Consider the following 13,694-nt stretch of genomic DNA (forward strand, 5'->3'; position numbering starts at 1 on the left):
AGGGGAGGGGTTTATCGAATGGTCAATTGTGCTAAAATGACTCTTTCGAAGTGACACATTCGAAATTGCAACATTTGCTGCCAACCCTTGGTTTGGCATTTCCTTGGAGCATAAAAGCCACACTCATGCAACTACAGACCACAGACAAGGTCAACCATTTTTGAACATGAGATCTGACACACGGATGGGTAGCCCGACCTTGTTTTGGGGTCTGATGCTCTCTGTCTCTACTATCTGCATCTGGTCCACACATGGAGAGAGTGAGTATTTTTTTTGTTATCATATTTTGTTAAAGTTTATTGGTGACACAGGGGTTGGCCTTAATACATAATGTGCTTTTTGTGTCTCAGTTCAACCTCTTGTAAAGCAGCCTTTTGCTGACTAGCGGGATAAATAATGGGTTACACTGTGTTTATTAAAACAAAAGTATGGGGAACACCTCCTCTTTTTTACCTCAGGTCTTAGATACTGTAGAAATATGCTAACGGTATTTACAGGCATTAAACGTATAAGTATTATGTGTGTGCTCATTTGCAATAGTGTTGCGTGTGTCATAGAGCAAAGGTTTGAATCTCCGTGTGAGGCACTCACGCGCTACCCGTACAAAGATGAAGCTCTGGCACACAGGTGGTTAGTTTAAACTCGTAACTAGATGTGTTGTGAAACGGATAACTCCGTGGGATATTGTGTAGCAACCTGCAGGAACAGCACCTTCGCTATCCCTGAGAACGGACAGGACTCCCACACACACAGTGGCCCCAACCCTGGCGTGTGTGTGTGTGTGTGAAGATAACGCGTCCCTGTGCAGAACAAGGTCAACTCCTCATGAGAATGAATAAAGAAACAGGGAAATGATAGGACAGGGCTCACAAACACGGAGAGGAGAGATGGATATGCCGAGCCCTGACTTTGTGTCTGATGCTAGGGATATTTAATCAATTCTTGTGTTGTGTGAAACCATAGATCTATGTTTTTTATGCTTTGATGCTTGACTTAATAAATTGTTAATACTTATAGATCGTCTACCGTCTTCTGTTCATCGAATGTAATTCCAATCAAACGATCTGCGCGGGGTCCTTCTGAAGGTGTAGTCTTTTGGAGTCAGCTTATACGGTGGGCTTTTTGCCCGAGGGTAAATCCCCAACAATGCTCAATACTACAAAACCTAATGAGCATATAGCTCACCGACGTGTGCTAAAATGACTCTTTCGAAGCATGTGACACATTGAAAATTGCAACATTTGCTGCCAATCCTTGGTTTGGCATTTCCATAGCCACACTCATGCAACTACAGACCACAGAAAAGGTCAACCATTTACTTTCCTTTTCTTAATAAAGGCCTTTGAAGAAGCCAGACCACGTTGTGACAAGTCCCAGCCTTTCTTTGATTGTCAAACCTTGCTATGCATTACATTTACCCGCCGAAATATTAAAGTGATGTAGCCTATACATGAATGCATCATTAATCATAATCCATGTATAATGTGCATTATTCTGAAATGGGCTATTCTGCAAAATTAGTTCTTTACGAATATTTTGATGCAGACACTTACTATTTTGAATGAAGTCAAACTGCAATGCATGGCTTTGAATAATAACATGACATTTATACACTGTGGCATCGCATTTTCTACTGAATTAAAAGGTCTGAGCCTACTCACACCACGGCTGCCCAGCGACACCCGCAGGTGGGGTTGTGCGGTGTTACTACCAGGCGTCTCCTTTGGGGTGTAGTGGGATTTGGGAATCCCTGGGTCTGAATCCAGTCCGGGTTTTCCGCCCTGCTCCCGGCCACCTTATCCGTAGCACTATGTGTCTCTGTGTGAGAGAAGCCGACTCTTGTTTACAGCAGAGATTCCACGGAGGAGCGCGGACCCACAGCCTGCGTTAACTGAGGGCGAACCGTCGGATTTCAGCCTCTGGATATACACGCAGCGGGAGTTTCCGTTTTCTCTCTTTTTATGAGGATAAAGACCAAACGCGAAACATACGCAAAGGGCAACTCCTTGTGGACACATTCTCCCTCCCAACCCCAGCTGAGGTCGTCTAGCAGGAGAGCTGGAGACCCATTCTCTTGCGTGGCACAAGTCTGGTGTTTTCTTTCAGCTGCAAATCCCGACTGACGGCAGAGATAAGTCCGACCCGGGGAGCTGGACAATTGGGTTATAAAGCGACTTCTCACCGAGGGCCAGGACTGCTTTGTGGGGATCGAGAGCCCGTGCTGGTTAAATGGCATAAGCAAAAAAAAAAAAAGAAGGGGAAAAAAGGGTTTTCATTCATTTTTCAACCTCGCAGCCACCACCCCTGTGGATCTGGACGTGTTTTCTGCCCCATTCCTCCCCTCATCCACAATCACGGGGGATCCTTGTTAGCGACTGGCGTTCATTTATTATGGTGGGAAAGGATCCCAATAACAACATCTAGTCTGATATTTGTTGTATTGTTATTACCAGGCCTGATCGCACTGTACGCGCACTGCTGTTTTCAAGAGATGGAGACTGAAGATGGGGATTACCATCATTTATCCAGTAAAATCACTGGCTTGTGTGCCATAACAGCCGACGTCAAAGTATCCTGTGATTGGCAAAAATAGCAGACTGTTTCATTTTTATTTTGTTCTTCAAAGGAATATCTTATCAAAGCGATTTTGTACACATTTATTTACATTTTTTAGAGTAAATCCTGGAAGCCACGCATTTGCAGGCTGCCATAGAGTACCCCTTTAGGGCTACAGACATTTGTTTCCCCTCTTTTTCATATTCCTTTTTGAAGAGCTGGTGTGTATATTTTTCATTATTTTACTTCAATTCCATCCCTGCCTTTTTATTTTTTGAACATGAGATCTGACACACGGATGGGTAGCCCGACCTTGTTTTGGGGTCTGATGCTCTCTGTCTCTATCTGCATCTGGTCCACACATGGAGAGAGTAAGTCTTTTTTTTTGTTTTCATATTTTGTTAAAGTTTATTGGTGACACGGGGGTTGGCCTTAATACATAATGTGCTTTTTGTGTCTCAGTTCAACCTCTTGTAAAGCAGTCTTTTGCTGACTAGCGGGATACATAATGGGTTACACTGTGTTTATTAAAACAAAATGATGGGGAACACCTTCTCTTTTTTACCTCAGGTCTTAGACACTCAATACTACAAACCTAATGAGCATATAGCTCACCGACGTGCGCCTTTTACTTGCATATTAGCGGAGGACCATGTGGTACAGCTGCCCGTCGGGAGGTTAACGCGTTCAAGCAACATCTGCTTTATTGTGCGCAATGTCGCCACATTTGATGAAGCGGTTGTTTATCGAGAAACAGGTAGAGCTATAGACACACGTCGCCGTAATCTTCACGTCAGACATCCAGAGAGCAGAGGATGAATCTAGGGACCAGAGCTGAAGGTTACTACGACCATGTGGCCATTTTGCATTTCGTTGTGTGGCGTCGCTGCGCATGAAAATCCTCAATCAGACACAAACCTTAATTTGCTTCTTAAAATGCCATACATAAAAAAACAACAACAACATGCAAATAAAATATTAAAAGGCTTACTTCAGCCGACTATGTTCACAAACAGTCGTGATTAAACATAGCTTATTGTCGGAAGTAATGATGTTGTCCAAACCCCTTTCTTATTAAACTATAGGCAACTACTCTGCGTGCAGCTATGTGTGTAGCGTCAATTAATGCAAGCCATAACATACAGGAGCTCCTGAGCGCAGGCGCGTTTCCTATCCAGTCCCAACATCATGTTTTCACTCTGTTAATAAAACACTAGAGATGAAAAATGACAATACAGAGACACTTATTGAAAAACGACACAGAGGAGTAGGTGAATATTTTTTTATTTTCAAATTTTAGAGGTTTTATTTACTCTGTTAAGATTTCCGTTTGAGTGCTTTATGTACTTTACCAACCAATAACAGACTTGCACTGATTATTTCTCATGGAATCCCCTAAAATGTAGGCGCTTTTCAAAGTGCTTTCTGTTTAGTCATGTTAAATGTCCTCAACTTTTTACCCATTTCAGTGCCCTGGCTGTTATTTCAATGTTTTGTTTTGATGGTTTAAAATTTAGAATGTGCTCATCAATGCTTCAGCGAGCATATTGCACATGTCTCATCTAATCTAAAGCAATTTTAAGTAATCTTATCTTATATAGCAGCTGGAATCAAGGGGGCTTTTTTTGTTTGTTGCCAATGCTATAATAGAACGACTGGGAATTCACGATTCATTGCTCAGCATATAAAGGCCTATACAGCTGTTTACAAGAAAGTTCTCCAACTGCTTGGTGATGATGTAAACTATTAGGCTTTTCAGTTGAATCTCTCTAAATACCATGTTGGGCAAAGATAATACCAAACTAATCTGTCTTTAAAAAAATCTTAGCCCAAAACAAACTGTAATTTTAAAAACGATTTAGCCAATTTTGGTATAACGTCTGTCATACTACTTCCACTTTAAAACTTCTTCAAAGTCACATTCCTTTTGAACTAAGAGAAGTTTAATGTGTTTATTTCAATTTACAGTCATTGGACTGCTCAGTAGACATCAAGACCCCTCCAGTTGCACCGTTGCACCTTGAGCCCAGAGATTGTGTGTCTGCGTAACCTGGGTGGCATGATTTGTTTTTGTGTATGTGTGTGTTTAGGGCATTGCATCACTTCCATACTAATTTGCCTGTTTCCTGAGAGGACATGTGGGATGGTGGAGACAACTTGACATGGGAGGGAGACATGTAGACTGACCTCTATTAGCATTCAAATAGAAGAAAAAACTGTTTTCGTCCTACTGACCAGTGGTCCGGCCACAGCCATGTGGGGGTGCGTTTGTGTGCACCCTCCTGAGTTAGTGAGACACCCATGAACGCAGCAGGGGCCTGGGAGACAAGTGGTTTCCCTCAGATCTTGATGCTTTGTGGTGTATAATACATCAGGCTTTTCAGAACAAAGCATTCATAGACAAAGACTGTGGTGAATATCAAGACAGGGATGAGTCTTACCAGTTTATTGCTTGGGGATGATGTTTACTTCACTGGGCTGCAGAGAGTCAAAATATATCTATCATCACTTAGTGGAAAAACACAGATATCCAAGAGCTCCATTAGGGGTTGAAAACCTTTTTTTTTCTTCTCTCTTATTCGTTTTGATAATCTGTCCACACCAATAATATCTAATTAAGATCCCTTTTAACTCTCACCACAAGTAAACTTTCCATGCCGTGGCTTCCAGGTGTATGCAGCAAACAAGTCTCTAAAAGGGAGAGAGCGTGAGGTAGATAGAGACTCGATGTTTGGAAATGTGCAAAAATACACTCGCAAGAGCAACAGACTTGGTTCTGTTGATTGGAAGAGTAGAGAGTTTGTGAACTGTTTTATTGGCTTTTGCTGTTCGTACGGAGCGGTCTCCTGTACAGACCGATGCGCTTAACTTCATCACTTGGCATCACTACTATTGGGGTTATAAATAGATATGTCACCAACAACATTGGCGCAGGGGTTGTGTGAGTACAGGCACTCTCTGTCCCGTCCCATGAGGGCCCACCAGTGTTCTTGTGTAGTTATTTATGAAGGGACATGTTGCTCCGGAAAACTTGAATGGCGGCATAAATAATCAAACGTCAGCAAGCATTGTCCTTGACAGGCATCCCTCCCACCACTCCATTTGGGGTATGGCATGTTGCAGTACTCTCCTTGTTGTGATCCGGCAAGTGGCTCAGATATATATATATATATATTTTTTTTTTAATTAAACAAATTGCACATGTAAAAGTTCACAAACAAATTAGAAACACTGCAACATGCATACATTCAAACTAGCGTGCCAGAGGGGCAAGTGGCTCAGATATGACTGCTGTAACTCTACTCCAAGGTGCCCCACTCCATCTTGTGACTGGGGCTACACGGTTACATGCACTCCCCCCAGCCTTCCACCATGCGTTCCCTTCCCCTATTCCTGGCTTGGCTGGATGCAGGAATGCCTTGTATCCCCCCCCCCCCCCGCCAAGTGTAGTGAGTGTTCATAGCCCTATGGTGTGTGTACTAGTTTGTTTGTTTGTGTGCATGCATGTGAGTTTATTGTGCAGCTCTCTGTGTGTACTGCAGCAGGACTCGGCGTGACAGCCTGAGTCAGTGGCGTGCCCCTGTGTAAGGATGTGAAAGTGTGTCACTGGGCTAGTTTGTGAGAGTGCAGTCAAATGCTGTCCTGCAGCTCCTCCAGGCTGCCAGCTGAGGTTTACAATGCTTAATTAAACACTTTATTTCAAGTGGCCTGCTTTGAATTTGCTCAAACGCCGTCTCCGGCCAACTGCACATACATCATCATAGGCTGCCATTTTATTGGCCTGTGGAGCATTGTACAATTTATGAGATGATTGCAAATGTTAGCTCTTCCAATGGATGGCACTTGGTGTATCAGTTGAAAGCTGTTCATTAAGAACTGAATGTGGATTTGTCCCGAGTGGAGAATTCATCAGCCAAAGATTAATCTCAGAGGTGTTTTCAGAATCTCAGCGAGAAACCTCTTTGTTGTTTCATGTTGTCGTTGTTTCAATCGTCAGGTCATCACTTGGTTATTTGTGTTTAATGAAGGATAAAGGAAGACTGTAAACGCTGAGGTGCAAGTTGTATTTGCATGTGATTTCCAGCATAGGTGCATGAAATATAGCAATACACTGTCATAAAGGGCTATAGCTTCAGATTAAATCTATTCATTAGGAGAACGCCTGAAATGATGCTTTATTATTCACTTTACTTTGTTTTCTTTTATGGATTTCATTCTTATTCACCAGAGAGGCCATGTAGTGAACCTGGCAGAAACTTGTGTTTCTATTCACAAACAGCTGCATCACAAGCAGTGGTATCAAAAATAATTGTGGGGTGACTCCAAGAAAGGATGTTATGCTACAACATACCCAAGAAAGTAATACATTTATCACCACTTAAATTGAAATGCTGATAAAGTTCCTCAATTTTCCCTTCTCTTACTTTGTAAGTTTCCTGCAGCGTCCATATATCCTTGCAGACATTAACCCTAAATAGAAATCCCTGCAAACCATATTTCACTGTAATCGAGCAGTAAATGAAATGTGGTTGTTTATAATGATCACATTTTACTGTTCATGTACAGTATAGAGGATGTTGCCTCCTGCCCTACCCTTATTCTGGGAGAGGAGGGGGTGGTCTTTGCGAGACATTTGTTGTGATGGAGAGTGTAATGTTACTGTTTGGGGTTTTGGTGAAATCTGAGCCACAGTGTTTGAAGTATGGTCCACTGAGGGGAAGTGGCCCACCAGACCGATGGTCAGATGACTTCCAGTGTGCTGGGGATTAGGGCCAGTTGATGTGACAGGTGTGAGGGGATATGACCGCACAGTGACCAGCTCCCTCACTGCAACAACAACAACTGGATTTTAGTGGGACATTTTTGTGCCGGTTGTTCTGGTTCAGTGAATTAAATCTTTCTAACATTTGTTCATGCCATATATGCATCTATGTGCACCTCTCATAAGTAGAAGAAGATGCTTTGTGATTGCCTATGGACTAGATCTGAATGTTGAGTTGAAAAATCGAATCTACTAAAAATTAAAACAACGTACATTTGACACTTTTATTATGCATATAATCATAACAAACATGTCTCACAATTAGTACTGACTTTGATATATTGTTGAAGAAGGATGATGTCAAACACAAGATAAAACATTTTAACATTTTCTTTCATACAAGATGCATATTTTTAAAATATTTCCTACACCAGACATTTTCAATTTGTGGGTGCGTTTGCAGCCATGTTGGGGGTCACACAACATGCAGACAGTGTGGCATTTTCAAAACTGATAAAGCTGTATTTGTTTGATTATTTACATATAAGGTGTTTACTGAATCGGAATCACAGTTTATGTGAAGTTAAGATAAACAGTGACCATTAGCTTTGCCTTGATTTGACTGACTTAGGGTCATGTTGTGTGTGTGTGTGTGTGTGTGTGTGTGTGTGTGTGTGTGTGTGTGTGTGTGTGTGTGTGTGTGTGTGTGTGTGCGCGCATGTGCAGGTGCAGGTGTGCATGTGTGATGACATTTCCCTGGAGGGCCAGGGCAAGGTTTATCAATCATAAACATGAGCCGATGGATCGCATTACGCTGTGGAGATATGTGTGTTTACTCAGCAGTGTGAAGAGCAAAGAGAGACAGGAGGGAGAGACAGACGCATGTATGCCGGCATATCCCTCTTTGTGGACACTGCTGCTAAAAGCATCACATCACTTCTTGGTCATTATTATATGTCAGCGCTTTCATTTTTTCCCCCCACCACTTCTTCCTGTTTATGTAGCAATAAATAAAGGGTTTGGTATTCACATTTGATTCATGCATTGTTGTCTTCACGACAAATGGATTCACTGGAAAGAACCGGAGAAGCCTGGAGGCTTAGGCTACATCCACATGAATATGTTTCCGTTTAAAACCGGGTATTTTAGTTTTGAGGCAACATCCTACTCAATCCTTTTCCAAGGAAATGATTGGCATTCCTGGTACTTAACATGTCTAATGAGTAGAACAAGGGAATCACAAAGAGGAGGCCTTTCTTTCATTGTGCTTTCCTTTGCTCTATTCTTCTCTCTTTCTATTCAGCAGTTTTTAGTATAAATCAATTAGAGGTAGCGGTAAAAGACGCAGGCATATTTGACACCCAGAAATACATTTAATGCATTTAGCAGTTTCTGTTGGTTGTGTTTTTACACCAGTAGGATGGCCTCCGATAGAAACGCATGGCAGAAACCTTATCTCTCTTTTGTCACAGTGTCTTTACGCTCCCCCTCCCATTCTCTGGTCAGACGCCGCCTGATTTTATTAATGCCCTCATCAGGAAGTGGGGCCTAGAGTCTCTCTTTACTAACAAACAAATTAGTCTTTGTATTGGAGTGGCTCCACCCCCTCCTCCCTCTCCCTCTCGCTCCGGCTGCTGGAGAAGCTGGGAGAAAATTCTGAATGAAACAAAGAAGACATGCAGTTCGATGGCTCACAAGTGGAGCCCAGGGGCATTGGTGTTGATTGGAGAAAGTAAATACTATTTTCTTGTGGAGTAATCGTTTCCGCTCTAAATTTGGAGAAGTGAAAGACCCTGACAGGACCAAATATAGCCCACTCACGCACATAAACAATGCAGCTTCTATTTTTGGCAGAATAGTCTGAACAAAGAACCTCAAACATTGCCTTTTTTTGTTAAGTTAATTTACTCACAGGGACATTTTGAGAGCACTTACACATCATATGGTTGAATAAATGCCGAGGAGAGGTCACTTATGTCATTTTTTAAATCTCTACAACCATTTTAGAAAGACATCTGGTGGCACAGTGTTTATTTTAGGACTAGAAACAGTTCAGCTCTTTGCCTTATCCCTAGTGATTTGACAAGGATCAAAGACTCCCATTGAAAACATGCCTGTTTGTCTCGTGGACCGGCCGCTGTGACAGTGTCTCTCACTGCGATGGCGTCCTAAGCCTCTGTAAGAACATAACAGGTTTAACCAAGGAGCTCATATGTCAAGGCATTTCCTGTGCTGACTGTTGAACCTTCTTTTAGACAGAAAATATTGTGCAACCTGTTAGCTTCAGTGCCAATTCTGTAACTATATAAGTCATTTATTGTTCATAAATAGTTAATGCAATGCATGTATTTATGTAAGGGAGTTTAGAGATTTTTACCTGTTAAGAAGCAAGTGAGGTGGCTCGTGACTGGCTCGGGCGGACGTGTGGGGCGGGACCTCGATACCGCCGCTCCGCCGCTGGCCATTAATGACGTCAGAAACTCAAAATGGCGAAAGTGTAGATGCGTCGTCTACTTTACAGTCAACTAGGGTTAAAACAGGTAGCTGTATAATGGCTAAATAGTTAAAATAGTTAGCTAAAGGTTTATTAGTTAAAATACTTAACGTTAGCTAAAAGTAATGGTTAAACCGGTCAGCGTTAGCTAAAAGTAAATAGTTCCCGTTAACTCAAAATATTTGGTTAATGGTCAAAGCAGTGAGCGAAAAATAATTGCTAAAAATGGTTGGTTAGCTAACAATAATGTATAAATGATTAAAACTTCTAATGTTCCCACTCCAAGAGGTACGAATGCATACAGCATGAAAGCAATTCATAAAACGTATTTGCAACATGACAGTGGTGTCGATGACGCGGCACTAGATCTCACTTCCTTAGACAAGGCTGTGAAGGTATATCAGACAAACAAGGTAATGGAACCACTGCATTAACGCACAATAACATGAGAATATCATCTACCATTAATTCCCAGGTGTAGTAATTGATATGCACGATTAGAGGGAGAGTTGATTGTTATCAATAATAAATGGCGTGTGTGTGTGTGTGTGTGTTTTGAGAGCGCTCCAGGAACTGGTTTCAAGTGTTGTTTTCCGAGGACAGAGGAATGGCTTATTCAAACGCTGGGGTTATCTGAGGTGACAGACGCAACATTTTACAGGGAAAGGTTTGCATTTGATGTGATGGATAGAGATACAGAGGGTGTATCAACGTGTGAACGTCCACGTGAAACTAAATAACAAGTCACATCTATATTAAAAGTCTCTTTTACCTCAGCTGACCCCGATGACACATCTCTTTTGTGCTCTGATAAACATGACTGAGGGAACACAAACTTCTTTTATACAATGTAGCTTGAAATATGATTTCCTTTTTCAGAGCTCTGTATTATTTGTATGTATGACATGTTGCCAGCAAAGTACCAGCCTCACCATCTTGACTAACAAGATTATATGCCTCAAGAAGATTATTATAATAAAAATATTTTGGCAAAAGTGATCTGCATGAAGCATTGCTGTATTTCCTACCAAACATTTCTGTTCAATTCATTTCTGATACAACAGAAAATAAACGTCGTCTTTCTCTGTCTATTCCAGTCTGTGGTCCCAGTATCGACATCCGAAATGACATCAGCGAGTTCAGGCGGCTGGAGAACTGTACGGTGGTGGAGGGCTACCTGCAGATCCTCCTCATCAACGACAAGACCAACAACATCCACCAGGAGGCCTTTCGCTCCCTTAGTTTCCCAAAGCTGACCGTCATCACCGACTACCTGCTGCTGTTTCGTGTCTCGGGCCTGGACAGCCTCAGCATGCTCTTCCCCAACCTGAGTGTCATACGTGGGCGCAATCTCTTCTACAACTATGCCCTGGTGATCTACGAGATGACCAGCCTGAAGGACATTGGCCTGTACAACCTAAGGAACATCACCCGGGGAGCCATGCGGATCGAAAAGAACCCTGAGCTCTGCTACCTGGACTCAGTGGACTGGTCTCTTATTATGGATGCTGAGTTCAACAACGTTATCAATGGGAATAAGAAGGCAGAGGAGTGTGACAATGTCTGCCCAGGCATCATGGAGGATAACCCTCTTTGTCAGAGGACGTCATTCAATGACAACTACGACTACCGCTGTTGGACCTCCAGCCAGTGCCAGAAAGGTAACGTCTATTCTGTTTTTGTTTTATCCTTTATCCCAGCACATGATGTTGAGAAAGAACAAAGCAGCTTTAAATGTTATGTTTGCCAAATGCATTTAGATTTTGTACGGCGGTGTGCAACATTTTGGGATACAAGTACAGTAAATGTGGATGTGACTTTGATGTCACATCCCCAATGTAGGTGGTTTCCAGTCTTATAAACATTCTGAAATTGTGCATTTTTTCACTGCCGAACAAATCCCATGAATCTATGCAGTGTTTTTCCTTCATTTCCGTCAGGCTGCAGGATTGTCCACGGGCCAGTGCAAACATTTCCTCTCTGTTCATTATGTAGACCTTGTCTTTAAATCAGGCTATTTGTGGAGTGAAGGATGGCTGCAATATAGAGCACCGGGTATTAGAAAGGCATACTCAGTTGAGGTTAACGTTGCTCTGCCAAGAAATGAGCTAGTCTACCTGTCTGGACCATGTCAGTTAAATATTTGCCTGAGGGACTTTTTGCAATTCATGAAAAGGGGTATATTGAAGAATTTGGGGGAGGGTCATCCTTGTATAACTTCGGCCCCGCGGTAGGGTCATGCATTTTTAATAACAGTTCAGAGGAGGGTCATATCATCTATCTACATTCGCACGGCTCTCAAGGCGAGTGAAACAGCTTGTAGCAACATTACATATCTTCACCGCTCTTACTCTCTCAGATTACAGACTGAGAGACAGCTTGTGCATTTTGATTAGAAATTGGGACGACCAGATCAGCTGTCTCACGTCTCTTCAAAACTACTGTGGCAGGCAGTTCAAGCCTTTTTAAAAATGTACTCCTGCAGCCTGTTTGACACAGACAGACTAAGCTGAGCTATTGGTGAAATGTTCCGTTCTTCCTTACATAAAATCCAACTATTTTTTAAATATCATGTTTCTTTAGCTGTATCGCCTTTCATGCAGCTATTATGAAGATATCCAGCCCCTAGTTGTTTCCTTAGGCCATCTATGCTTTGTTTTTCAACATTTCTCCAAGGGTGAAGAGGGTTTGCAGAGGTTGTTTTGATCAGTGTCGAATTCCTTCACAGACTGCACTTAAGAATAACACACAATTCCCTATCTCACCAGTGGAAATGGTAATCGCAAAAAATCAGAAAAGACTATTAACATATCTTTAAACCTTTTTACAAATTCACAAAGGAATTAAAGCATATTAATGGTGCTTCAATTTCATTAGGTGTCTGTATCATAAATATCACAAAAAAGTGCCAGTGCGAGAGGTATTTTAGAGGTTTTTATTACATGTAGAAATGATTAATGAAATGCCTTTCAGATGCTGATAACAAGATATAACAGGACAAGTTATGGCCTTCCATCTTTCTGCTGCTTTGCTTTGATAGATGTTTTTTATTTGAGGTTTGGATGATGATGTTGGATCAATGCTGTGTCGTCAGGGTTGCGTACTATTTCCCTTTCATTTCTTAATTTGCCATTAACACTTTGGTGCTTGAGAGAGACTGGCCTCTTATATTTCCCTCTCTTGAGTCTGAATATCCATACTGTATTGTGGAGTAAAAAAAAGATTCACAGATAAATGCAAATACAATGTTTTTTTGGTGAAAAGGAATATATAAACCAAGACTTTTTGGCATAGACAACTTGTTTCAGACTGCTGCTGCGGGCCATTTTCTCTGTCCTATTATCATCCGTCTGAAATAATGGTGGGAAAATGTCCCTAAAGCCCTTTTCGATTACAGACCTGTGTACAGCTCCCATGGTCAGTTGGGAGTCTTAAACACCACCCTCCTCCACCCTTGGGGACCCTCAGAACAAATAGTGGAAATCAAGCTTGTGTCCTTGGTGTGTTTATTGTTATGCCTCTGTTTTTTCTTGTCTCCTACATTTTGCTTTATTTACTAAACGCTACATTGTGAATGACCTTCAAGTCACGTCTGCTCTTCCCACACTAGATACTATGTAGTGTTTTGCAGTCTGTTGTTCTCACATGCCGGACTTCAGAGGCAGAGCAGGAGTATTGTTTGAACCAGTTCACTTCTCTGTGAGGCCCAGGCCGAGGTCAGGGTGAATGCATTCATCTAGAGGGCCCTGAGGTGTCAAGGCTGCAGATAAAGGCTCCGGGGAGCAAAACAGTGGGAAAAAAAGGAGGAGTTACTGATGCCATAATAGAACAGAATGAAGCTAGATCAAGTCTATGAGGTCTGTAAATATTCCAGGCTTCATG

At 42.0% G+C, this 13,694-nt stretch overlaps 1 protein-coding gene across 1 annotated transcript in view; it reads left to right on the forward strand.

Moving 5' to 3' along the window:
* The first annotated feature begins 1,812 nt into the window (after window positions 1–1,812).
* Window positions 1,813–13,694, forward strand: part of igf1ra (insulin-like growth factor 1a receptor) — a 74,574-nt gene continuing 62,692 nt past the window's right edge. The window contains exons 1-2 of the mRNA XM_076089034.1: window positions 1,813–2,927; window positions 10,910–11,473. Coding sequence (XP_075945149.1) covers window positions 2,837–2,927; window positions 10,910–11,473 — 655 coding nt within the window. The 5' untranslated portion in view covers window positions 1,813–2,836. The remainder of the gene's footprint in view (window positions 2,928–10,909; window positions 11,474–13,694) is intronic.

Source organism: Anarhichas minor, unplaced genomic scaffold, assembly GCF_050575085.1.
Source record: "Anarhichas minor isolate MPS153535 unplaced genomic scaffold, ASM5057508v1 ptg000011l, whole genome shotgun sequence".
In the NCBI taxonomy this organism is placed as follows: Eukaryota; Metazoa; Chordata; class Actinopteri; order Perciformes; family Anarhichadidae; genus Anarhichas; species Anarhichas minor.